This window comes from Geotrypetes seraphini, chromosome 2 (assembly GCF_902459505.1).
Source record: "Geotrypetes seraphini chromosome 2, aGeoSer1.1, whole genome shotgun sequence".
Lineage (NCBI taxonomy): Eukaryota > Metazoa > Chordata > Amphibia > Gymnophiona > Dermophiidae > Geotrypetes > Geotrypetes seraphini.
In genome coordinates, this window is record NC_047085.1 from 66,425,645 (window position 1) to 66,451,538 (window position 25,894).

The 25,894-nt window shown below is 46.4% G+C and overlaps 1 protein-coding gene across 3 annotated transcripts in view; it reads left to right on the forward strand.

The window, feature by feature from the left end:
* The window catches only part of YWHAZ (tyrosine 3-monooxygenase/tryptophan 5-monooxygenase activation protein zeta), a 104,896-nt gene that overhangs the window by 39,496 nt on the left and 39,506 nt on the right, over positions 1 to 25,894 (forward strand). For all 3 annotated transcript variants that reach the window (XM_033934369.1, XM_033934371.1, XM_033934372.1), the window contains exon 3: positions 22,977 to 23,100. In XM_033934369.1, coding sequence (XP_033790260.1) covers positions 22,977 to 23,100 — 124 coding nt within the window. The remainder of the gene's footprint in view (positions 1 to 22,976; positions 23,101 to 25,894) is intronic.

A 25,894-nucleotide genomic window follows, 5' to 3' on the forward strand; every position in this document is an offset into this window, starting at 1 on the left:
CATTTTTCTGACTCGATGGGCAGTAATCACCACCGACCAGTGGGTGCTCTCTATCATAGCCCACGGCTACTCCCTCAATTTTCAGACTCCTCCGACGTTAGGCCTGCCAAAAGAGTCTGCTTCCAACGAGTCTCAATCCCTCCTTCTCGCTCAAGAGGTTCAATCCCTCCTTCTCAATGCCATCGAAAAAGTTCCTCAAGATCAGCGAGGTCAGGGATTCTACTCCAGATACTTTCTAGTTCCCAAAAAGACCGGAGACCTCAGGCCTATATTAGATCTCAGAGATCTCAACAAATGTTTGGTCAAGGAGAAGTTCAAAATGCTCTCTCTTGCCACCCTCTACCCTCTTCTCACTCAGGGCGACTGGCTATGCTCCCTCGATCTAAAAGAGGCTTACACACATATTCCTATCCATCTGACGTCCAGGCAATATCTACGCTTTCTCATCAATCAAAATCATTATCAGTACAAGGTGCTACCCTTCGTTCTGGCCTCCTCTCCCAGGGTATTCACCAAGTGTCTGATTGTGGTAGCGGCCTATCTCCGCTCTCACAATTTTCAAGTCTTCCCTTATTTGGACGACTGGCTGATCAAGGCTCATTCTCCTCAGACGGTTCTGCTTGCCACCAACCAGACCATTCACTTCCTTCAACTGTTGGGTTTCAAAATCAATCTACCCAAGTCGCACCTCATTCCAGCCCAGTGACTTCAATTCATTGGAGCCATTCTGGACACTGTTCTGTTGAGGGCGTTTCTTCCACCCAACCGCCTTCAGACCATCCTTCATCTCTGTCGGCAGGTGTTTCAACAGATGACCATCTCTGCCAATCACATGATGGTGCTCTTGGGGCACATGGCTTCCACAGTACATGTCACCCCCTTCGCACGTCTCCACCTGCGTACTCCTCAATGGACCCTAGCGACTCAGTGGTCACAAGCGATGGATCCTTGCTCACAACACATATCTGTGACCTCGTCTCTTCGACAGTCACTTCTTTGGTGGTTGACATCTTCAAATCTATCCAGAGGTCTACTGTTCCATCTACCTCCTCATCATTTTGTGATCACCACAGACGCATCCCCTTATGCCTGGGGAGCTCACTTGAACGAATTCCAAACTCAGGGGTTTTGGACTGCCCAGGAAAAGAAACACCACATCAATTTCCTGGAACTACGAGCAATGTTTTATGCCCTCAAGGCATTTCAACATCTTCTCTTTCCTCAAGTACTACTCATTTGCACAGACAATCAAGTTGCAATGTACTACATCAACAAACAGGGAGGGACGGGCTCTCGCCTGTTGTGTCAGGAAGCCCAACGGATTTGGTCTTGGGCGACAGCTCGTCATTTATTCCTGAAGGCTGTCTACATTCAAGGGGAGCAGAATTCCTTAGCAGACAATTTCAGCAGAATTCTCCAACCTCACGAATGGACTCTCGACCCCTTGACTCTCCAGTCCATTTTCACTCAATGGGGCACTTCTCAAGTGGACCTTTTTGCAGCTCCTCACAATTATCAGCTGCCCCTGTTTTGCTCCAGACTCTACTCTCCTCACCGTCTGGCACCCGATGCATTTCTCCTGGATTGGACCAATCTCTTCCTATATGCATTTCCTCCTCTACCGCTCATGCTGCGGACATTGTTCAAGCTCAGGAGGGAACAAGCCACCATGATTCTCATCGCCCCACGGTGGCCCAGGCAACATTGGTTCTCCCTTCTACTTCAACTCAGTTGCAGGGAACCCATACTTCTTCCACTGTTTCCTTCTCTGCTTACTCAGCATCAGCAGACCCTACTGCATCCCAACTTACAGCTTGGTATCTCTCGGGCTGACTCCGGCTAATTCACTCCTTTCTCAGCCTGTCCGTTCTATCATTGATGCTTCCAGGAAACCGACCACGCTTCAGTGTTATCAACAGAAGTGGTCTCGGTTTTCTTCCTGGTGCCTCTTACATCACCATAATCCCATGTCTCTAGCAGTGGGACTGGTGTTGGACTATCTTCTTTCCTTGTCTGACTCTGGTCTCAAATCTACTTCTATCAGAGTTCATCTTAGTGCCATTGCTGCCTTTCATGAGCCAATTCATGGAAAACCCCTCTGGGCTCATCCTTTGGTTTCTAGGTTCATGAGGGGCCTTTTCAATCTGAAACCACCTCTCAAGCCCTCTCCTGTGGTTTGGGATCTCAATGTGGTTCTTTCCGCTTTAATGAAGCCTCCTTTTGAACCTTTGGCCACAGCACATTTCAAATTTCTTACTTGGAAAGTGGTCTTCCTTATAGCTCTCACTTCTGCCAGGAGGGTCAGTGAGTTGCATGCACTAGTGGCCGATCCACCTTTCACTGTTTTTCACCATGATAAGGTGGTTCTCCGTACACATCCAAAGTTTCTCCCTAAGGTTGTGTCTGACTTTCATTTTAATCAGTCCATAGTCCTACCTGTATTTTTTCCGAAGCCTCATTCTCATCCTTGTGAAACAGGCTTTGCATACCTTGGACTGTAAACGTGCTTTGGCTTACTATCTTGAACGCACTAAACCTCACAGATCATCTCCTCAACTGTTTTTGTCCTTTGACCCTAACAAGTTGGGTCATCCTGTATCTAAACGCACTCTATCCAATTGGCTTGCTGCTTGCGTTTCATTCTGTTATGCTCAGTCGGGCCTGACACTGGAAGGTTCTGTCACGGGCCACAAAGTTAGAGCTATGGCAGCGTCTGTAGCTTTCCTCCGCTCCACTTCCATTGAGGAAATCTGCAAGGCTGCTACTTGGTCCTCAGTTCATACTTTTACATCTCACTATTGTCTGGATGCATTCTCCAGACTGGATGGACACTTCGGCCAATCTGTTTTACAAAATTTGTTTTCCTAATGGCCAACCTTCCCTCCATCCCTCTTTTTATTAGCTTGGAGGTCACCCATCAGTCAAGAATATGCTGCCTGCTTGTCCTGGGGTAAAGCACAGTTACTTACCGTAACAGATGTTATCCAGGGACAGCAGGCAGATATTCTTGCGTCCCTCCCACCTCCCTGGGTTGGCTTCTTAGCTGGCTTATCTTAACTGGGGACCGCGCGCCTCCGTCAGGTGGGAGGGCACTTGTGCACACGCGGTGCGGCCTAGCTAGAACTTTCTAGGTTCTTAGAATGCAATCACTCTAAAATTGTCCGTACCGGGGCTCCGTCGGTGCCGTTACCCATCAGTCAAGAATATCTGCCTACTGTCCCTGGATAACACCTGTTACGGTAAGTAACTGTGCTTTACTGTTATAATCTTCTGAAGCTAAGAAACTATAGAAATATATACATCAACATGTAACCCGTTCTGAGCTCTTTGGGAAGAATGGGATAGAAAACTAATCAAATAACAAACAAATGATATGTTACATTATCTAGTCAATATTTAGGTAGTTGAAATTGCCCTTATTATTGTGTTATCCAGTTTTAGTCCCCTAATTTCTGATAACATTTCAGCATCTGTCCATTCAACCTGGTCAGGCAGATGGTATAGTACACTTCTATCACTATCCTTCTCCCCCTTACACATAGAATTTCTATCCATAGGGATTCCAAGGTGTGTTTCTGCTCCTGTAGAATTTTCACTTCCTTAACATATAAAGCTATGCCTCCACCAATTCAATCTACCCCAAAACTATGATGTAGCTTATACCCCAGTATGACAGTGTCCCATTGGTTATCTTCCTTCCACCAGGTCTCACAGATGCCTATTATATCTATTTTTTCATTTAATGCAATGTCTCTTAAACTGTGTGCCACGGCACAGTGGTGTGCCATGAGAGAGATTCCAGAATTTCGCTTTTATTTTTTTAAAATTTCCTTTATAAGACATAGATGTGTATTGTTGCATACACAAGAGTCCGTCAATGTTACGAGTGTTTGTGTGCGTAAGTATACAACCGTTCAGATAAGCATCATTCTTTGATGTGATTGGTCCTTGAAAACTAAACGGCAAGTAATTTAGCTTTATTTTTTTATGCAATTTGAACAAAGCAATCAAGGCTTTGTTACTCTTTGGATCTTCTCATCTTTGCGAACTTGGATTTTCAGCTCTTGACAAATTTTTTTTTAAAAAGAGAGAATGATAGCAGATGGTGGATGATGAAATGCATGTTTGCTTGTTGATTCGAGCCACATTTGAGTTCATTTGCACTAAAAAAACAAGTACATCATCACGTTGATTAGCAATGTTACAATTACCCATACATAGCTTAAAGAACTTTAAATAAATAACTCAAATTTAATTTTGTTGGTTTTATAATTTTATTTTAATTATAATGTATTATGAAAAAACATTTACATCGTTTAGGACCTATTTTACAAAGCCGCACCGCAACAGCCCTGAAACCCTTTAAATCTCTATGGGCTTCGGGGCCATTAGCGCAGCACAGCCGTTAGCACGGCTTCGTAAAAGAGGCCCTTAGTGTTCCAGAGCTAAAGTTTGAGAGACACTGATTTAGTGCAATATATTCTAACTCTCCTATCTTGTTTCTTAGGCTTCTGGCATTTACATACATACATTTCAAACAATGTTTTATATCTATTTACAATTTGTTCAGTAGTTGGCATGGATAATTTACAATCTTTAAAATCAGCCTGCTCTATTTAAATCTGATCTACTATGGCCTGTATTGCAATCTTACTATTTGAATGCTTTGTCATCTCTTTTGTGATATCTTAAGATACCTTGTCCCAAACCATGATCTTTTGCTATTTGGGATATAGCTAGGTTCTTGGGAACTGGGCTGGCTACTGTTTGGAAACAGGATACTGGGCTTGATGGACCTTTGATCTGTCCCAGTATGGCATTTCTTAAATTCTTACTTCAGGGTTGGCTTGATATACAGTCTTGATACAGAAATTCTTTTAGAAATTTCCTCAACCTGAGGTAGTGGTCATAAGATTGTATGAATTATACTATATACAGTATAAAAAAATCTAAACTGAAATAGTAGAAAACAAAGTTCTTTAGTCGTCTTTGACAGATTTGATAGGTAGTGTATGACTGCAGACTGATGGGTAATTTCATTCCATAAAGTGGTAAATAGAGGAGAGCAAGAACGGAAACTGACTCCTTGACTGAACGCCTTTAAATGATGGAAAGACAGCTTATAAGCAGTAGATGATCTATGGCCACTTTGGGCTAGATGCACTAAGCGTTCCAGTTCGGTACTGATGGTTGCTAAACCAGTTTGACTGGAAATTGCCAGCCCAATGTTGAAAACGGCTCACTGCATGCAGTAGTACATTCTCTAATTATGGCATGCAAATAACCTCATTACTATAAAATGAAGTCATTTAATATTAAAATAAGCCATCCAATCGATGGCCTAACATTGCATGCCGTAATCTAATCAGTATTACCAACCCGAAAAAACCTACAGGTTAGTAACTGTTAACTGACAGGTCTAACATGTTTGTGTTTTTTCTATGGGCATAGATGGTGGGTGTGTATTAGCCCCCCCCCCAAAAAGAGGTGCAACACCTCCTCTCCCCCTCCCCCCCCCAAGAACAAAAGTGGAGGCAGGAGGGATTCCCACTCCTTCTTGCCACTGCGAAACTCTCCCACACCAAGCTGAACCGCACCCCATGCAGGAGGGGCCTTAGATTCCTCCCTGTATGCTCCAGGAAGGCTTGCCAAATGGCGAGCCTGCAAGCAGGATTGGGCATCTCTCCTGCCACTTTTTTACTGAAGTGCAGTACGGGGGGTCCTGCATGGGAGTGTGGTTAAGCTTTGTGCAGGGGAATTTCACAGTAGCAGGAGGCGCACATCTTCCTCTATTTTGGTTCTGGGGTGGGGGGAGAGAGAAGCTCTTTTTTTTTTTTTTTTTTTTCTTTTTTTTAATGAGGACAGATATTGTGCGTGTGTAACACACGCCCACATCTGTGCTGTTAAAAAGAAAAAAGCCTCAACAACTAAGTGGCAGGAGGCTGCTTTGGGGCTTCCCCTACCCAGCTCTGTGCATGTGAAAGCCGGTTTCTAAGTGAGCAATTGGATGGGATTACAACTTCCCTCCGCAAAACTCATTTGCATGGGAGCCGTTTGAACATCAATAGCTGTTTAGAAATTAGCCAAAAAATCAATCCACAGCAACTTGCGCGGTCTTAACAACATTTTTTAGTACATCTAGCCCTTTTTCATGACACATCTAAAGGCAATGGTACAACTGAGTCACCTAATTCATAAAATATTTTTAAAACTAAACAGGCACATTTGAACCTGACACTTGACTGAATATGAAGCCAATGTAGTGATCTTAAAAGTGGTGTGATATTTTATATATATATATATATATATATATATATATATATATATATATATATAATCTTTTTTTTTTTTTTTTTTTTTTAAATCAGCCATATCAGTGATGTTTTAAAATACCTTACTAATACTACAATAAACTGAACAATCGTGGCAAAATGATGCTGATTAAAATAAATATTCTTGATGATTATTCAAATAAACAAGTCTTCTCGAGTCTAAGAAAATAAGTTTCAGGCAACAATTTAGTCTTCATAAGGTTTAACTTCATCATGGTCAAAGTTGACCACTGCAACAATCTGGTAATACAAGAAAAAAATACTGCATTAAGCAAAATTATTTAAATCTGGACTAACTTCTTGTAGTATAAGATTATCATCTGCATTTTCTATTTATAAGTGTTTTTCAACAGTAGACTCTGTTGTCCAGCACCCATGGAGATTGATAGATGCCGGATAAATGTAGATCTAACTAATACTATATACCATACCATAAACTCTGTTTTGACTTGATATCAATATTTGAAATACAGTAAATAAAAGCAAAGAATTCCCCTATCCTAAGGCCCAAAATTGTTTTTTTGCCTTTCTTTCTCTGGTTCCAGCCTCCTCTGTTTTCTCACTCCAATTGTCTCCCTTCCCACCTCCCCTGTCTGGTCTCGAGTCACTCTCTCATCCTCTCTCTATCATGTCCCCCCCTCCACTGTTCCTTCTTTCCCACCCTCCTTTCTGGTTTGGATCACTTTATCTCCTCCCCCCCCTAACTTATGGTTCCAGCTTCCATCTCCCCTCCCATGCCCTTTACACTTTTGGTCCTCCCTCACTTTGCACGGGTCTGGCCCCCCTTACTTGCCTGCGACTCTCCCAAAAGCATCAGCGGCAGCCACAAATCTTCCTCCAGCCTCCAAAGCGGCAACTGGTCCTGATAACCTCCAGCCTCCAAAGCAGCAGCTGGTCCTGACAACCCCCCCCCTCTCTCTCTCAAGCCTCCAAAGTGGCAGCTGGTCCTGACAACCCCCTCCCCTCTCTCTCAAGCCTCCAAAGCAGCAGCTGGTCATGACAATCCCCTCACTCCATCACCTGAAACAGTAGAGGCAGCCAGTGAGCAGAGACAGTGCCATGAACAGGCTGTTTCCGGACAGCCCTTCCACTTGGGAAAGCCAGCACCACCAATATTGGAGCACTAAACGGAACCACTTTTTCTGTTGTGCACCAGTGCTGAAAAGTTTCCCATGCCTTAGCAAAAACGGAGACCATTGCAGGCTTCTTAGCTCTGAGAGTAGCAATGACTACCTTTGAGCATTCTTAGCACTCTAACACTGTGCTTTCAAGAGCCATGCCATGCCGTCAGCCCAAAGCAATACGATTCTTCTGTGACCACTAATCCCTGGGAAAGATGATCAGGCTGAACCTGCAATCTGGGCTCTTTGTTCCTCTGAAGATGTACTAGGTCCGCATACCATGGCCTACATGGCCAATCCAGAGCCATGAGAACTACTCTCCCTCGGTGGTTTACTATTTTGTGAATCCATCCAATCATGGGCCATAGAGGAAACCCATACGAGCTTGTTCTTTAGTCACGGCTGGACTATGGCATCATGGCCTTCTCATCTGGGCTCAGATCTTCGACCGAAGAAAAGGTCCACCTATACCTGGACTCGAGGTTTTAGGGCAATCTTTAGGGAGAACTAAAGGGTTGACCCCTGTTCAGATGGCTATGGGGCCAGACCCTGATGTTCTACCTAAGGACAAAGTAATCACTCTAAACGATGTATGGTTAATTGTTAACAGAATAGAGTCATCCTTACAAAAAAAGTCTCAAACTTATGTCATTTTTCATCTGATATTATTGTTAAAATTAATGAACAAGAAGTTAAATTTGAAGAAACAGCAAAAAAGTTGGAAAAATTAGATCAAGTGGTAAATACTTTACATAGTAACATAGTAGATGACGGCAGATAAAGACCTGAATGGTCCATCCAGTCTGCCCAACCAGATTCAATTTAAATTTTTTTTTTTTTTAATTAAATTTTTCTTCTTAGCTATTTCTGGGCAAGAATCCAAAGCGTCTCCCAGCCATTGAAGCCCTCCCCTGCCCATCCTCCACCAAACGGCCATACACAGACACAGACCGTGCAAGTCTGCCCAGTAACTGGCCTAGTTCAATATTTAATATTATTTTATGATTCTAAATCTTCTGTGTTCATCCCACGCTTATTTGAACTCAGTCATAGTTTTACTCTCCACCACCTCTCTCGGGAGCGCATTCCAGGCATCCACTACCCTCTCCGTAAAGTAGAATTTCCTAACATTGCCCCTGAATCTACCACCCCTCAACCTCAAATTATGTCCTCTGGTTTTACCATTTTCCTTTCTCTGGAAAAGACTTTGTTCTACGTTAATACCCTTCAAGTATTTGAACGTCTGAATCATATCTCCCCTGTCTCTCCTTTCCTCTAGGGTATACATATTCAGGGCTTCCAGTCTCTCCTCATACGTCTTCTGGCGCAAGCCTCCTATCGTTTTCGTCACCCTCCTCTGGACCGCCTCAAGTCTTCTTACGTCTTTCGCCAGATACGGTCTCCAAAACTGAACACAATACTCCAAGTGGGGCCTCACCAATGACCTGTACAGGGGCGTCAACACCTTCTTCCTTCTACTGACTACGCCTCTCTTTATACAGCCCAGCATCCTTCTGGCAGCAGCCACTGCCTTGTCACACTGTTTTTTTGCCTTTAGATCTTCGGACACTATAACCCCAAGGTCCCTCTCCCCGTCTGTGCATATCAGCTTCTCTCCTCCCAGCATATATGGTTCCTTCCTATTATTAATCCCCAAATGCATTACTCTGCATTTCTTTGCATTGAATTTTAGTTGCCAGGCATTAGACCATTCCTCTAACTTTTGCAGATCCTTTTTCATATTTTCCACTCCCTCTTCGGTGTCTACTCTGTTACAAATCTTGGTATCATCTGCAAAAAGGCACACTTTTCCTTCTAACCCTTCAGCAATGTCACTCACAAACATATTGAACAGGATTGGCCCCAGCACCGAACCCTGAGGGACTCCACTAGTCACCTTTCCTTCCTTCGAGCGACTTCCATTAACCACCACCCTCTGGCGTCTGTCCGACAGCCAGTTTCTGACCGACAGCCAGTTTCTGACCCAGTTCACCACTTTGGGTCCTAACTTCAGCCCTTCAAGTTTGTTCAACAGCCTCTTATGAGGAACTGTATCAAAGGCTTTGCTGAAATCCAAGTAAATTACATCTAGCATATGTCCTCGATCCAGCTCTCTGGTCACCCAATCAAAAAATTCAATCAGGTTCGTTTGGCACGATTTACCTTTTGTAAAGCCATGTTGCCTCGGATCCTGTAACCCATTAGATTCAAGGAAGTACACTATCCTTTCTTTCAGCAACACTTCCATTATTTTTCCAACAACTGAAGTGAGGCTCACCGGCCTGTAGTTTCCTGCTTCATCCCTGTGACCCCTTTTATGAATAGGGACCACATCCGCTCTCCTCCAATCCCCAGGAATCACTCCCGTCTCCAGAGATTTGTTGAACAGGTCTTTAATAGGACTCGCCAGAACCTCTCTGAGCTCCCTTAGTATCCTGGGATGGATCCCGTCTGGTCCCATCGCTTTGTCCACCTTCAGTTTTTCAAGTTGCTCATAAACACCCTCCTCCGTGAACGGCGCTGAATCTACTACTTTTTCAAGTGTAACTTTACCAGACAATCTCGGTCCTTCTCCAGGATTTTCTTCTGTGAACACAGAACAGAAGTATTTGTTTAGCACATTTGCTTTCTCCTCATCATTCTCCACATATTTGTTCCCAGCATCTTTTAGCCTAGCAATTCCATTTTTTATCTTCCTCCTTTCACTAATATATTTGAAAAAATTTTTATCTCCCTTTTTTACATTTTTAGCCATTTGTTCTTCCGCCTGTGCCTTCGCCAAACGTATCTCTCTCTTAGCTTCTTTCAGTTTCACCCTGTAGTCCTTTCTGCTCTCCTCTTCTTGGGTTTTTTTTATATTTCATGAATGCCAACTCTTTCGCCTTTATTTTCTCAGCCACTAGGTTGGAGAACCATATCGGCTTCCTTTTTCTCTTGTTTTTATTGATTTTCTTCACATAAAGGTCCGTAGCCATTTTTTATCGCTCCTTTCAGCTTAGACCACTGTCTTTCCACTTCTCTTATGTCCTCCCATCCTAACAGCTCTTTCTTCAGGTACTTTCCCATTGCATTAAAGTCCGTACGTTTGAAATCTAGGACTTTAAGTATCGTGCAGCTGCTCTCCACTTTAGCCGTTATATCAAACCAAACCGTTTGATGATCGCTACTTCCCAGGTGAGCACCCACTCGAACATTAGAGATACTCTCTCCATTTGTGAGGACCAGATCCAATATCGCTTTTTCCCTTGTGGGTTCCGTCACCATTTGTCTGAGCAGAGCCTCTTGAAAGGCATCCACAATTTCCCTACTTCTTTCCGATTCCGCAGATGGAACATTCCAGTCCGCATCCGGCAGGTTGAAATCTCCCAACAGCAGAACCTCCTCTTTTCTGCCAAACTTTTGGATATCTACAATCAGAACCTTATCAATTTGCTGTGATTGAGTCGGAGGTCTGTAGACTACACCCACGTAGATAGAAGTTCCATCTTCTCTTTTCAGAGCAATCCATATCGCTGCTTCTTCTCCCCAGGTCCCTTGCATTTAGGTCGCTTGGATATTGATCTTTACATAGAGAGCTACTCCTCCACTTTTATGACCATCTCTGTCCTTCCTATAAAGATCATATCCCGGTATGTTTGCATCTCATCCATATGATTCACTGGATCATGTCTCTGTGACAGCAAAAATATCTAGATCTGCCTCTAACATCAGGGCTTGCAGATCATGAACTTTGTTGCTTAGACTGCGAGCATTTATGGTCATCGCTTTCCAGCTATTTTTCAGCGATAATCTCCTTTTTCATATGGATTTTTGTGTCGTTTCACTTTCCGTTGCAATACTAAGAAATGAGTTGCTGATATTGCTTATGTTGCAGCCTTTACTACTATCACATCTTTTCTTTTGCCGGGGGTGGTCTCTATAATTGTCCTTCGTACATACACCTCCCCCACCTTCTAGTTTAAATGCCTAGAAAAATATTGTCTAAATTTCTCTGCAAGGTTTCTTTTTCCTGCTGTAGTAATATGTAGCCCATCAGTGCAATATAGCTTCTTGTCCTTTCATGTATTTCCCCATCCTCCTATGTACCTGAAGCCTTCTTGATGACACCAGGCTCTGAGCCATCTATTAAAATCCTCTGTGTTTTTCACTCTTTGCTCTCCCTTTCCATATGCAGGCAGTATTTCAGAAAAAGCTAAAGTCTTTACAAAAGGTTTCACGCCCTCACCAAGCTCCCAAAAAGCTTTCTGTGCTGCAAGTGTGGAGTTGTTGGCCAGGTCATTTGTTCCCAGATGGATAACAACATCAGTGTTAAAATCCTTAGTTTCTTCCTTAATTATAGTCAGTATTTGCCTGGAACTCCTGGTAGCTGAGGATCCTGGAAGACATTTCACTATTTTGGTCTCCTTGCCCTGTGTTCCAAGGTTAATGCCTCTGATGATGGAATCCCCCAACAGTAATAGTTTTCTGTTTTTGGCTTTTTTATTTGTACTTGGGGTGCGCTTGTTCTCTTGAGTTACTACCTTCATTGGTTCCAGTCCCACCTCCCTTCTGTTTTCTTGAGTATCGCAGTGCACTAGTGGTGCGAAGGAATTCTGTAGAGGTAATATTAGTGAAGGTAATATTAGTGATGTTTCTGTGTTACATGCTGCCATTAACATTAAGGATGGTATGATAATACATGCTAAATTAGAGAAACTGGAGAATTCTATAAGGGCTAAAAACCTTTGTCTTTAATTTTCCTATTACACATTATCTCTCTCCATTAGAACTCTTAATTGAGGGATATATTACATTATACTAATGTGGATACTTTTGATGTTGACAACCTCTATTACATTACAAGTCTAAGGAAATAGCAGAAGATAATATGAACCAACTAGTTTCACCTGGTAGTTTGAATGTATAACAGTTTCTCAAATCTTCTAAAGATATAATTAGTAAACGGGCAACTCTCTTTGCGGCCTTCAAGACATACCGTATTTTCACGCATATAACGCGCGCGTTATACGCGTTTTTACCTACCGCGCATACCCCTCGCGCGTTATATGCGTGAGCGCGGTATACCAAAGTTTTAAAACATAGTTCCCACCCCGCCCGATTCACCCCCCCAGCAGGACCGCTCGCACCCCCACCCCGAACGACCGCTCGCACGCGCTCCCACCCGCATCCACGATCGGAGCAAGAGGGAGCCCAAGCCCTCTTGCCCGGCCGACTCCCCGACGTCCGATACATCCCCCCCCCCGGCAGGACCACTCGCACCCCCACCCCGAACGACCGCTCGCACGCGCTCCCACCCACACCCGCATCCACGATCGGAGCAAGAGGGAGCCCAAGCCCTCTTGCCCGGCCGACTCCCCGACGTCCGATACATCCCCCCCCCCCCGGCAGGACCACTCGCACCCCCACCCCGAACGACCGCTCGCACGCGCTCCCACCCACACCCGCATCCACGATCGGAGCAAGAGGGAGCCCAAGCCCTCTTGCCCGGCCGACTCCCCGACGTCCGATACATCCCCCCCCCCCCCGGCAGGACCACTCGCACCCCCACCCCGAACGACCGCCGACTTCCCGACAATATCGGGCCAGAAGGGAGCCCAAACCCTCCTGGCCACGGCGACCCCCTAACCCCACCCCGCACTACATTACGGGCAGGAGGGATCCCAGGCCCTCCTGCCCTCGACGCAAACCCCCCTCCCCCCCAAGAACCTCCGACCGCCCCCCAGCCGACCCGCGATCCCCCTGGCGACCCCCACGACCCCCCCACCCCCCTTCCCCGTACCTTTGGTAGTTGGGCCAGAAGGGAGCCCAAACCCTCCTGGCCACGGCGACCCCCTAACCCCACCCCGCACTACATTACGGGCAGGAGGGATCCCAGGCCCTCCTGCCCTCGACGCAAACCCCCCTCCCCCCCAAGAACCTCCGACCGCCCCCCAGCCGACCCGCGATCCCCCTGGCGACCCCCACGACCCCCCACCCCCCTTCCCCGTACCTTTAGTAGTTGGCCGGACAGACGGGAGCCAAACCCGCCTGTCCGGCAGGCAGCCAACGAAGGAATGAGGCCGGATTGGCCCATCCATCCTAAAGCTCCGCCTACTGGTGGGGCCTAAGGCGCGTGGGCCAATCAGAATAGGCCCTGGAGCCTTAGGTCCCACCTGGGGGCGCGGCCTGAGGCACATGGGCCCAACCCGACCATGTGCCTCAGGCCGCGCCCCCAGGTGGGACCTAAGGCTCCAGGGCCTATTCTGATTGGCCCACGCGCCTTAGGCCCCACCAGTAGGCGGAGCTTTAGGATGGATGGGCCAATCCGGCCTCATTCCTTCGTTGGCTGCCTGCCGGACAGGCGGGTTTGGCTCCCGTCTGTCCGGCCAACTACTAAAGGTACGGGGAAGGGGAGTGGGGGGGTCGTGGGGGTCGCCAGGGGGATCGCGGGTCGGCTGGGGGGCGGTCGGAGGTTCTTGGGGGGGAGGGGGGTTTGCGTCGAGGGCAGGAGGGCCTGGGATCCCTCCTGCCCGTAATGTAGTGCGGGGTGGGGTTAGGGGGTCGCCGTGGCCAGGAGGGTTTGGGCTCCCTTCTGGCCCAACTACCAAAGGTACGGGGAAGGGGGGTGGGGGGGTCGTGGGGGTCGCCAGGGGGATCGCGGGTCGGCTGGGGGGCGGTCGGAGGTTCTTGGGGGGGAGGGGGGTTTGCGTCGAGGGCAGGAGGGCCTGGGATCCCTCCTGCCCGTAATGTAGTGCGGGGTGGGGTTAGGGGGTCGCCGTGGCCAGGAGGATTTGGGCTCCCTCCTGGCCCGATATTGTTGGGGAGTCGGCGGTCCTTCGGGGGGGGGGGGGAGGGATGTATCGGACGTCGGGGGGGGGGCATCAGGCTTTCAGGATGGGGACAGACCTTCAAGGGGGGACAGTGCACGGAAGTCAGGGGTGGTGAACGGAGAGTCGGGACAGCGCACGGAAAGTCAGGGCGGGCGAAAGGAGCGTCGGGCAGCATGCGCGGTATACCCGTGAGCGCGGTATATCAAAGTTTTTGTGCAAATCATCGTGATTTCTGCGCGCTATATTCGTGTGCGCGTTTTATACGGGTGCGTGTTATTTGCGTGAAAATACGGTAGTTAGAAAAACAGGCTATTTTTTTTTTTTTTTTTTTTAGTTCAATCATCTTTATTGAAGAGTTTTGTAAAATATACAACAATTGGGTAACAATGACCAATAAGCTGGGTAATTAACAGCAGTATTAATGCATTTTGACCATCATTACCGCAAAAGGAAATCTAGGGTAGGAAACTTCCTACCCAAACAATAACCAATGAAAAAGAGAAAGAAAAAAGAAAAAGATAAACTGGTCAGACGTGTAAAGTACAATATTCAAGCAGAGTAGATTATCAATGTTGTTATCAGGATGAGCAAATGTATCGGTACACAGCAGTAGAAGTAGACTCGCAGGAGGCTGCAGAGGAACATGCCATATCAAGAGGGCTCAAGAAAGGTAAGTAGAGGCAACCACATTCATTCAAATCTAATTAGTGAACCACGCCGTTCCGCTGCAATACTTTCCTATTTAGCATATAGACATAATGTATTCCACCATTCATTATGAGAAACATTAGTGAAATCTTTCCAATTAGCAAATATAAGCCGAACTGCAACCAATATCATGAATTGTAGTAATGGAATGTTATCCTGCGATATGGTCAGGTGAGAAGCAGTCATAAAAACAGGCTCTTTTGAAAATTTATTTATTTATTATTTTTTAAACAAGATCTGTTTTGTGGCCTACAAGTGATAATTTTTCCGGATGTCTCAAGACATACTCAGTTTAAAAGGAAGCAATTCCTCTAACTAAAGCCCAAAGCTTTGGCAGTTGGAGCTACTTTCTTTTTAAAATTCCCATGTAAATGCCTTATTTCGTATGGAAGTGACAAATATGTGTATTTTTGATCCAACCCAGTTAGAAGATTTTATTAAGGGAGAATCTTTGTTGAAAGTTTAATTTCTGTTATCGTTATTTTCATTTTGGGAGAATGATGTATGATATATAAAGCAAGCCACAATTTTGCCTATCTATGATGGTAGATTATAGATAGAGTTGATTTCCTAGTTAAAATTCTGGCGCCCAGTATAATGTGGACGGGATCATGTTTCAATGTATTTTAGGATATTCATGAATATTTGTTATATTGTAAAGAATAATCATTGAGGGCTTCCTTTCACTTAATTTATAAACATTCTAGATATTATAGTGTTTGGGCAGCACTGCACAGTTTATTCAACATTGAAGTTATAGAACTTTGTTTTCTAGTATACATCCATCTTTAGCATTAACTTTTAACATTCAACTTTCTTCCATTTTTCTTATTTCTTCCCAAAATCTATCTACTTTTCCTTGTCTTCCCTTCCCATCTATCCATGTATATCATCTCCTTCTTCTTTCTTCTCCCCTATTCCCATCTATCCATAAGAAGCCCTTTTTTCTCATCTCTTCCCTGCTACACCCATTGGTGTGCACCATCTCCTCCCTCTGTCTCCTCTTCTCCTGTATCCTTGTGTACCCTCATCCTTCTCCCATGGTCCAACAATTCTGTCTTCCCCCCTCATATGGTCTGACATATTTTTCCTCTCCCATAGCCTGGAATCTCTCTTCTCTCTCCTTCCCTCCTCCTCCTCTCCCTTCTGCGTTCTGGCATTTCTCCTTCCTGCATTCTGGCATTTCTATCTCCCCTCCTTCCCTTCCATTTTGTGGTCTGGCATCTTTCTCTTTCTCCGGAATCTTCTTTGAGTCTCCACCACTATCATGTCCAACAATTCTTCCTCTTCCTCTTCCCCAAGTATTCCATCTCTTTCCCTCACACCCATGTCGAAAAATTTTCTTTTTATCCCAGAACAAGCAGGCAGCATATTCTCTACATGTGGGTGGCATCACTGACGGAGCCCCTTAGCAGACGTTTTAGCAAGCAGACTTGCTCGAAAACCTTCAGGCTTGCGATTGGCCCGCGCATGTGCACATGCCCTTCCCGCCCTGCCTAGGGCATGCATCTCCTCAGCGCGGCTCTTCTTTTTTTTTATGTCCGGCCTCGTTCCAGTTTTTAAAACTGCACTAAGTGCAACTGGGTTATCTCCATCACCGATCCTCATCATTGGTGTGTGGAGTGCCTGGGTGCGGAGCACTGCGCTGAGTTGTGTCCCCGTTGTGCGACTTTGCAACCACAGGCTCTTCGTCGGTGGGTGGCCAAGATTCTCCAACTCTTTGGCCCCATGAATCCTGTGGGACAGGCCTCGGCACCCTAGGTGGGTGCCTCTGGTAAGTCCACTTTCCTCCTCAGGTGTGCCGGCAAAGAAGCCTTCCTCTGAGTCTCATGTCAGGCCGCCTTGTCGGCCTCTTCGAGACATCACTCTAAGCATGCCTCCTCACGTAGGGAATATTCTTCTTCGAGGTCGCCCCTGAAGGAGCGCACTGCTACACCTCCGACCCACCTACCTTGTGGTCTTGGTGCCTATGTTCGAGGACATGCTTAAGGCTATTATTACCACACATTTTTCCTCGGTGGTAAGCCAACTAGTCCCGACCTCGACGACTTTGACCTCGGTCTCGACCCAGTCGCGGTCTGGCCAGCCTGAGCATCCTCTTGTTTCTCGAGGCCTTACTCGTAAGACCCGTCGGGTTCTCTCGAGCGAGTCTTCTCACCTGAGTCCCCAGTGACTTTTCAGGGGTCCAGGCCCAGGGCCAACTTTTCCCCTGCTACCGCAGCGAGGCTCGCTTCTTCTAAGAAACTCCGGTCTTCTCCGCCCTGTCGGGGTAGGTCTTCAACCTCGAGACCCTCTAGACACACACTTGTCCTCGAATTGGACTCTAGTGTCTGTTCTCCTTCGAGGCGCTTACCGGCTTCTCAAGGACCTCCTTCGAAGCCAGTTGGAGAATTTTCCTATGCCCCTTCTTCTCCGAGGCTTCCCCAGCGGTTCCCTCAGACCCCGGGATCTTCCCCGATCCATCTGGCACGGGGCCGTTCCTCGACGCCCCCTACACGCCTTAGTCAAACCTCTTTGGTCTCCTGTTCACGAGACTCTGAGGCTCCGGCTTACTATTCCAGGGAGGTTTCTCCCTCTTTTTCTGCTGCACCCCGATCTCGGTCGGAGTCTCCTCCGGAGGATGAGTCTTCTTCTCGAACCTCCTCCTTTTCTCGTTTCATCTCCGACATGGGTAGAGCTCTGAACTTAGATCTTCAGTCCGACTCCCGCTTTACCCAGGAATACCTGACGGTATTGGGAGTTGACAACACACCTCGTGAGACGCTTCGCCTCCCGTTGCATCAGGTTCTCTGGCAGACGTTTCTCCGGAACCTGGAAACACCATATGGTGTTACGGCTATTCCCTCCAAGTTGGAGTCCCGTTACCGGACAATCCTGGTAAAGGGTTTGAAAGTGCTCAGCTTTCCCACCAGTCCTTGGTAGTTGAGTCTTCTTTGAAGAAATCAAACCCCTCCAAGGTTTATGCTGCTGTCCCTCCGAGCAGGGAGGGCTGCAAAGTGGACAAATTTGGTCGTCACCTTTATCAGAATTCAATGATGGCGAACCATGTCCTTAATTATAACTTCTTCTTCACTTCCTATCTCAGGTTCTGTGTGGATGTCCTCTGCTCGTTCCGGGAAGTCATTCCAGAGCCTCGACGTCAGGAGTTTTGTCTCCTCAAGGAGACCCTCTCCCAACTCCGCCTGTATATGTTTCAGGCCTGTACAACGCCTTTGAATTGTCCTCGAGAGTTACAGCCTTTGCCGTCGCCATGTGTCGCCTCGCTTGGCTCCGGATTGTGGACATAGATTCGAACCTGCAGGATCATCTTACCAATCTCCCGTGTGTGAGTCATGAGCTCTTCGATGTTTCCATCAAAGCTGCCACGAAGCGCCTCTCGGACCACGAGCGGACCTTTTCGTCTCTGGTGAAACTTAAGCCAAAGGTCCCTCCGGCTCGCCAATATAAAATTCCTCTCCGTAGGTACCTGCAAAAATCCACTCCTGCTGTCTCGAGGCCTCCTGCAAAACGGCCCCTGCAGTAGCAGCCACGTCAACCTAAGACTCGGCCACCGGCCCCAGCAAACACCGGGCCGTCTTTTTGACAATTCCAGCCCGAGCCTTCGGGCTCCCTTTCTGGAGTCTTCCCCCTTCCCCATCGGGGGTCGTCTCCATCATTTCTACACCTAGTGGGAGAGTCTTACCACCGACAGTTGGGTGCTGTCTATCATCTGGGAGGGGTACTCCCTCCACTTCAGTCGCGTACCCCCAGACATGTCTCCAAGAGAGTTTCCTTCTGCTCAGTCCAGCTCCCTCTCCTTCTGCAGGAAGCTCAGGCCCTGCTTCACCTTCGAGTAGTCGAGGAAATTTTATTTCCGGTACTTTCTGGTACCCAAGAAGACGGGGGATCTACGTCCGATCCTGGACCTCCGTGCCCTAAACAAGTTTCTGGTCTGGGAATGCTTCAGAATGCTCACCCTTCCCACATTGTATCCCCTTTTGGATGAGGGGGACTGGCTGTGCTCACTAGACTTCAAGGAGGCGTACACACACATTCCGATACACCCGGCCTCTCGCTGGTATTTGAAATTCCGGGTGGGGGATCTCCATCTCCAATATTATGTTCTTCCCTTTCACCTGGCAGGCTCTCCGAGGGTTTTCCGAAATGTCTGGTTGTGGTAGCTGCGGCCCTGTGTCTCCACGGCCTGCAAGTATTTCCTTACCTCAACGACTGGTTAATCAAAGCGTCCTCTCGCGACGAAGTCCTGCGAGCGACGAATCAAACCATCATGTTCCTTCAGAGCCTCTGCTTCGAGGTGAACTTTCCCAAGTCTCACCTCTGCCTGTCCTAGTCTCTCGAGTTCATTGGAGCAGTCCTGGACACGGTTCGTCTCCGCTCCTTCCTGCCTCGGTTTCGTCAGGAGGCCCTTATCCGTTTGTGTCCCCATCTGCCCTTGGCGCCAGCTCGGCTCATGATGGTCATCCTTGGTCACATGGCCTCTATGGTTACGTGACTCCTTTTGCCAGGCTTTACCTACGTATTCCTCAATGGACTCTGACGTCCCAATGGAACCAGGACCAAGATCCTCTCTCTCGACACATTGTCATGACTCCTTTGAAGAGGTGTCTCTGTTGGTGGATGCTCTCTTCCAATCTTTCCAGAGGTTTTCTGTTTCACGCTCCTCCTCTGCAGAAAGTCCTCACAACGGACTGTCGACCTATGCTTGGGGGGGCTCATCTGGCTAGTCTGCGCACCCAGGATCTTTGGTCCCATGTCGACCGCCTTTGTCACAACAATCTTCTGGAGCTTCGAGCGATTTTCCTCGCTCTGAAGGCCTTTTGTCACCTGCTTCGCGACCAGGTGGTGCTGGTTCGCATGGACAACCAGATTGCCATGTATTATATCAACAAATAGGGGGGCACGGGGTCCAGGTCCCTGTGCCTGGAGGCGGTGTGGCTCTGGGATTGGGCCATTCACCGCAACATATTCATTCGAGCTGTCTACATTCAGGACCAGCGGAACTGTCTGGCAGACAAATTGAGTCATCTTCTGCAGCCTCACATGTGGTCGCTCCGCTCCGGGACCCTGTGTCAGGTGTTTGTTCGTTAGGGGACTCTAGACGTCGATATGTTCGCGTCCCCCCTCAATCACAAGTTGCCCCGCTTCTGCTCCAGTGTTTACACCCCTCTCGGGATCGAGGCGGATGCCTTCCTTCTGGATTGGACGAATGAGTTCCTATATGCGTTTACTCCATTCCCTCTGATTCTCAAGACTCTCGTCAATCTCAAGTCCACGAGTGCCACCATGATTCTAGTAGCTCCTCGGTAGCCCTGACAGCCGTGGTTCTCCCTTCTGTTGCAACTCAGTGCCAGGGAGCCTCTTCCTCTACCTATATTTCCTTCTCTGCTTACGCAGATTCGGGGTTCTCTGCTTCATCCCAACCTCCAGTCTCTGCACTTAACAGCTTGGTTCCTCGAGATGTAATGCCCTCGTTCCAGTACTCCCAGCCTGTGCTGGATGTCCTGGAGACGTCTAGGAAGGAGTCCACTCGCCTCTGTTACCATCAGAAGTGGACCCACTTTTCTTCCTGGTGCGCTACTCGACAGCTGGAGCCTCTATCTGCCTCCTTGTCTGCTGTCCTGGATTATCTGTTACACTTGTCTGGTGCTGGGCTCAAGTCCTCTTCGGTCCGAGTCCACCTTAGTGCCATTGCTGCTTTTCATCAGCCGATTGACATAAAGCCTACCTCTGTTCATCCTGTGGTTTCCTGCTTCATGAAAGGACTTTTCCACGTTCATCCGCCCCTTAAACCTCCTCCAGTGGTTTGGGATCTTAACGTGGTCCTTGCTCAATTGATGAAACCTCCGTTCGAGCTGCTAGCGCGAGCTCACTTGAAATATCTTACTTGGGAAGTTGTGTCTCTTATTGCTCTCACTTCTGTCCATCGAGTCAGTGAGCTTCAAGCCTTGGTGTCGGACCCACCTTTCACTGTCTTCCATCATGATAAGGTGGTTCTCCGTACCTATCCTAAATTCTTGCCTAAGATTGTTTCTGAGTTTCACATCAACCAATCTATTGTTCTTCCTGTGTTTTTCCGAAGCCCCATTCTCATCCTGGAGAGGTGGCTCTTCATTCTCTTGACTGTAAGCGTGCGCTGGCCTTCTACTTGAAGCGCACCACTCCTCATCGTTCTGCTCCCCAGCTGTTCCTCTCTTTCGATCCAAATCGCTTGGGTCGCTCGGTTTCTAAGTGTTCCATTTCTAACTGGTTGGACGCTTGTATCTCTTTCTGTTACGCTGAGGCTGGTCTCTCTGCTGGGTCGAGTCACAGGCCACAAGGTCCGAGCGATGGCGGTGTCTGTTGCTTTCCTCAGCTCGATTCCCATCGAGGAAATCTGTAAGGCTGCCACTTGGTCCTCGGTTCATACATTTACCTCGCACTACTGTCTGGATACTTTCTCCAGGTGTGATGGCCATTTTGGCCAGTCCGTTTTGCGCAATCTGTTCTCTTAAATTGCCAACTCTCCCTCCATCCCATTCTGGTTAGCTTGGAGGTCTCAAACATGCAGAGAATATGCTGCCTGCTTGTCCTGGGATAAAGCACAGTTACTTACCGTAACAGGTGTTATCCAGGGACAGCAGGCAGATATTCTCGCAACCCACCCACCTCCCCGTGGCTGGCTTCTTTGCTAGCTATCTGAACTGAGGACACGCTGAGGAGATGCATGCCCTAGGCAGGGCGGGAGGGGCACGCGCGGGACAATCGCAAGCCTGAAGGTCTTCGAGCAAGTCTGCTTGTAAAAACGTCCACTAGGGGGCTCCATCGGTGACGTCACCCACATGTTGAGAATATCTGCCTGCTGTCCCTGGATAACACCTGTTTACGGTAAGTAACTGTGCTTTCTCTTCCCTCACCCACCGGCAGCATCTCTTTCCTTCCCTTCTTAACTCCCAGCCTGTGCAGCCTCTGTCCTTTCCTTCCCAACCCCAGCCCTCCCCTCTCAACTGGATCCTAAGGTACGACAGTCCCTAGTTCCTGACTCCCCCCACCTACCACCTCCCCGCCACTGAAATTTAAAATCTTTGGGCCGTCAACCTGCCCCGGAAGTGTTCTTTCTGCAGCACTTCCTCTTCCTGCTTAGGCAGGACACTGCAGAGGCTAGAGGCTGACTTTACGTCCGATGCATGAAGATTTTGAATTTCAGCGGCTGGGGAGTGTAATGTCGGGCATACAGTAACTGAGGGCCACATAAAATGGCCAGGCAAGCTGGATTCGGCCCGCAGGCCTTTTGTTTGACACATGTGGATTAGATTATATTGGGGGGGGGGGGGGTTTAAATTACGTCTATCTTTATATTTTGCACAGTATTAGGAAGTGTCACTGTTTGTGGTGTTTCATTGTGTTCAGAGTCTGTCTTCTTGGCAGTTCAGTTTAACTTTGTCTACATATTTCTATCTTTAGTTTGTGATTGCTTATTCCATACCGGGCAAGGGTGCATTGTGTTCTGTGCATATGAAAAGGACATGGTTTTCTGTTAGCACTGACAGTGCGTGATTGATCTGTATTAATCTGGTTTATTTAGTTTTACAATGGGTGTATTGATAATCTAGTGCTCACTGCAGTATTTAAAATACTGCCTTTTTCTAGATGCACCCTTGGGTTGATTCGTGGATTATTACGAGAGAGAGAGAGAGTTAAAATTAATCGGCCCTGGGTGTCAAATGTACTAGGTACGCCACTGAGCTCTGTACTATCGCCTGGTTTGTTTAGTCCAGTGTTGAGCACAGCTGTAGGGTAACAATGGGGGAAAAAAATCAGTTTATTGCATCAATAGTGACTATGCACCTTTTCAGTGGCATACCCAGAAAACTGTAAATATTGGGATTTTTTTTATTAGCTATCATGTATAGTATTCAAGCCACATTATATATACATGACTGAGTATCAGTATAATAGTAGATTATAATGAAATACTGTGTGCTTTCATTTCATCCCTAAATATGTGGGTTTTTCTTTTTTCCTCATAGAGTCTATTGGAAAAGCACTTGGTTCCTAATGCCTCACAAGCAGAAAGTAAAGTGTTCTATTTGAAAATGAAAGGCGATTATTATCGTTATTTGGCTGAAGTAGCTGCTGGAGGTGAAAAGCAAAGTATGTTTAATTTTTATTCCATTGGTTAATCTTGCTTTTTTTTTGTTAAACCTTATAGTGGACTTCATTTTAGGTTATTGACTGGTGAATTCTCTGAGGAGAAGCAGAACTGTGAATCCTCATGCATGGATGACATTGCTGATGGAGCTTGGTTTAGGCTCCTGATCAGTATAATTTTGTAACTGTAGAGTTTGTTGCTGTGACTTTTGCAGATGTCTCAAAAGACGCCCAGCAACTTCAAAATATGTTCCCCAAGTTCAACAGGATCTTTTTGGTTACAAACTTGACAATGATTTCTCATATTGTAATATTTCTTTCACAACTGTTGAAGGATCTGTGGTAAGAACATAAGAATTTCCATACTGGGACAGACAAAAAAGGTTCATCAAGCCCAGCATCCTGTGGCCAACCCAGGTCCCAAGTACCTAGCAAGATCCTAAGTAGTAAAAGTTTAATGCTGCTTATCTTAGGAATAAAAGATGGATTTCTCCAAGCCATCTCAATAATGACCTATGGACTTCTCTCCACTGTTTATTCTCCTCCATTAAGAAAAATGACCATTTAACCCTACCCTCTGTTTTCTATATGATAACCAGTTCCTAATCCACAGCTGAACTTTGCCACCTATCCCACGACTCTTGTGCATTCTTCCGCTTATCAGCCACCAGCCATCCTGAAATGCTGGTGGCTATTATTGAAAATAGCGTTTCAGGATGGCTGGTGGCCGATAAGCGGGAGAATGCACCAGGCACGTTTATTATAATAATAATAATAACAGTTTATATACCACAGGACCGTGAAGTTCTATGCAGTTTATAATGATTATTAAAGTAAAAAGCAGAGCGTGGCAGAAAGATTTTTTTTTCCGATCTCCTGAAGAAGCTGTGCGAAACGGGTCCCGTTGAGATCTGGAATTACAGATTGAACCCACTGTCTTCAGTCTTCAGTTTTTTGGATAAGTTAAAGATCGAAAATATAATTATCAGCACATATTTAATATTTATTCATGGAGGAGGTGGTATGACCAATTATTATAAAGCCCTATGAAGTAGATTGACTCTAATGAGTTTAGGCTGCATAGGATTATAGGATGGCTTAGGATTATTTGAATGACAACTATCAAAATAGTTTCATGATATTGAATCAGCCAATGCATTTGCATATATTGAAGGAATATATCTTTGAATATTTTCATGTACCTGCTCCAAATTTTATTGGTATAACTAGATTGTAAGCCATTTTTAAGAGGAGTTTGTGGAGTTTTTTTAACAACCAAACTATGCATGTTTATTTAACATTTTATGCTTGTTACTATGGAAACCGTACAGGTAATATATGGTATATATTTTTGGTGTACAGCGCTGTGTATGCCTAGTAGCAGCAGCAGCAGCACTAAAGTCATTAGTGTCCTCAGAGTGCCCTCCACTTAAGGATAGCTTGTCCTCCAAGCCATTGGAATGGATGCATGAGCCTCTATGAGCCTAAGACTCTGGTTCCAGTATTCCTCTAGTGATTCGGTGTCCACTCTTACTTTGATACCCCTTTCTTTGTTAATGGAAGCTTTGAGGAGTAGCTCATGCAGAATTTCAAGGAACAGATGGAACTCTTTTTTTTTTTTTTGCTCAACATGATGCTGCAGATTCAACATAAAGGACAAAGGGGCAATCCCTTTCTGAATGATGACTTGATGTTAAGGTTGGCTGCATCAGTGTCTGTTTCCAGTGCATCAGATGTGGAAGCTTCACCTGGGGCAATAGGAATTTAGTGTCTTGACACCATAGGAAAGGAAGCCTTACTATTTTCTGTCTGTAGTGAAAGAGGCAAAAAATCAGACTTCATCAATTGACTGCTACTATAAGTCCGAGTCAGTATGCTCCTTGGATTCTGATGAAAAATTCTAATGATACGTATGTATAAACACACAAGGAGGTGGCAAATGCCATCCCAGTAAAGTTAGAAACTGAGGCACCTAGAGCAGAAACGTTAGATATTCTCCAATTCCTTGACTGACCCCATTCCAAGGGATTGACAGTACCTGTTTACAGAATCCAAAAGGATGTACAGTTAAAAATTGTCTGAGGGGCCCACATCGCCAATTAATTTGGATGACTACATACGAAGTTCAGGAGGATCAGGGATTTGAGAGGCAGCAGTAGCTTAACTATTCCATGGTTGTCAAATCCACTCTCAAGAGCCAAAAGTTCAAAGACTCATTCCTTAATGCCCCCTTAAGAGGCAAACTTGGAGGTTAGAATCTTGTGGGACATAGTACACAGTGATGCAGAGTTTGTGGATACATTTCCAGACTTAAGGCTGCGGAGCGAGAATACTGTATTTCCCCATATATAGGCCGCGGCCTATACATAGGTTTTACAAACCCGTTTATGGGGCATGGCCTAGTGACTGCCCATTTGTTGTCTGATTCTTCCCTCTCTCCTTAAAGAATGACATAGGGGACGGGAACAGTGATGAATTTTGTCAGTGTCATTCTCTAGTTGTATGTATAGAGAGCAAATATGCTGGATCACAATCTCTTTTCAATGAGTCTCTAGAGTCGGGAGTGGTACCGGAGGACTGGAGAAGGGCGGATGTGGTCCCTCTCCACAAAAGTGGAAAGAAGACGTAGGGAATTTACAGGCTTGTAAGTGACTTCTGTGGTAAGCAAATTAATGGAAAACTATTTTAAAACAGAGAATGGTCAAGTTTCTGGAATCCTGTGGATTACAGGACTGCATGCAAAATGGATTCACTAGAGGTAGATTTTGTCAGACAAATCTGATCAATTTCTTTGACT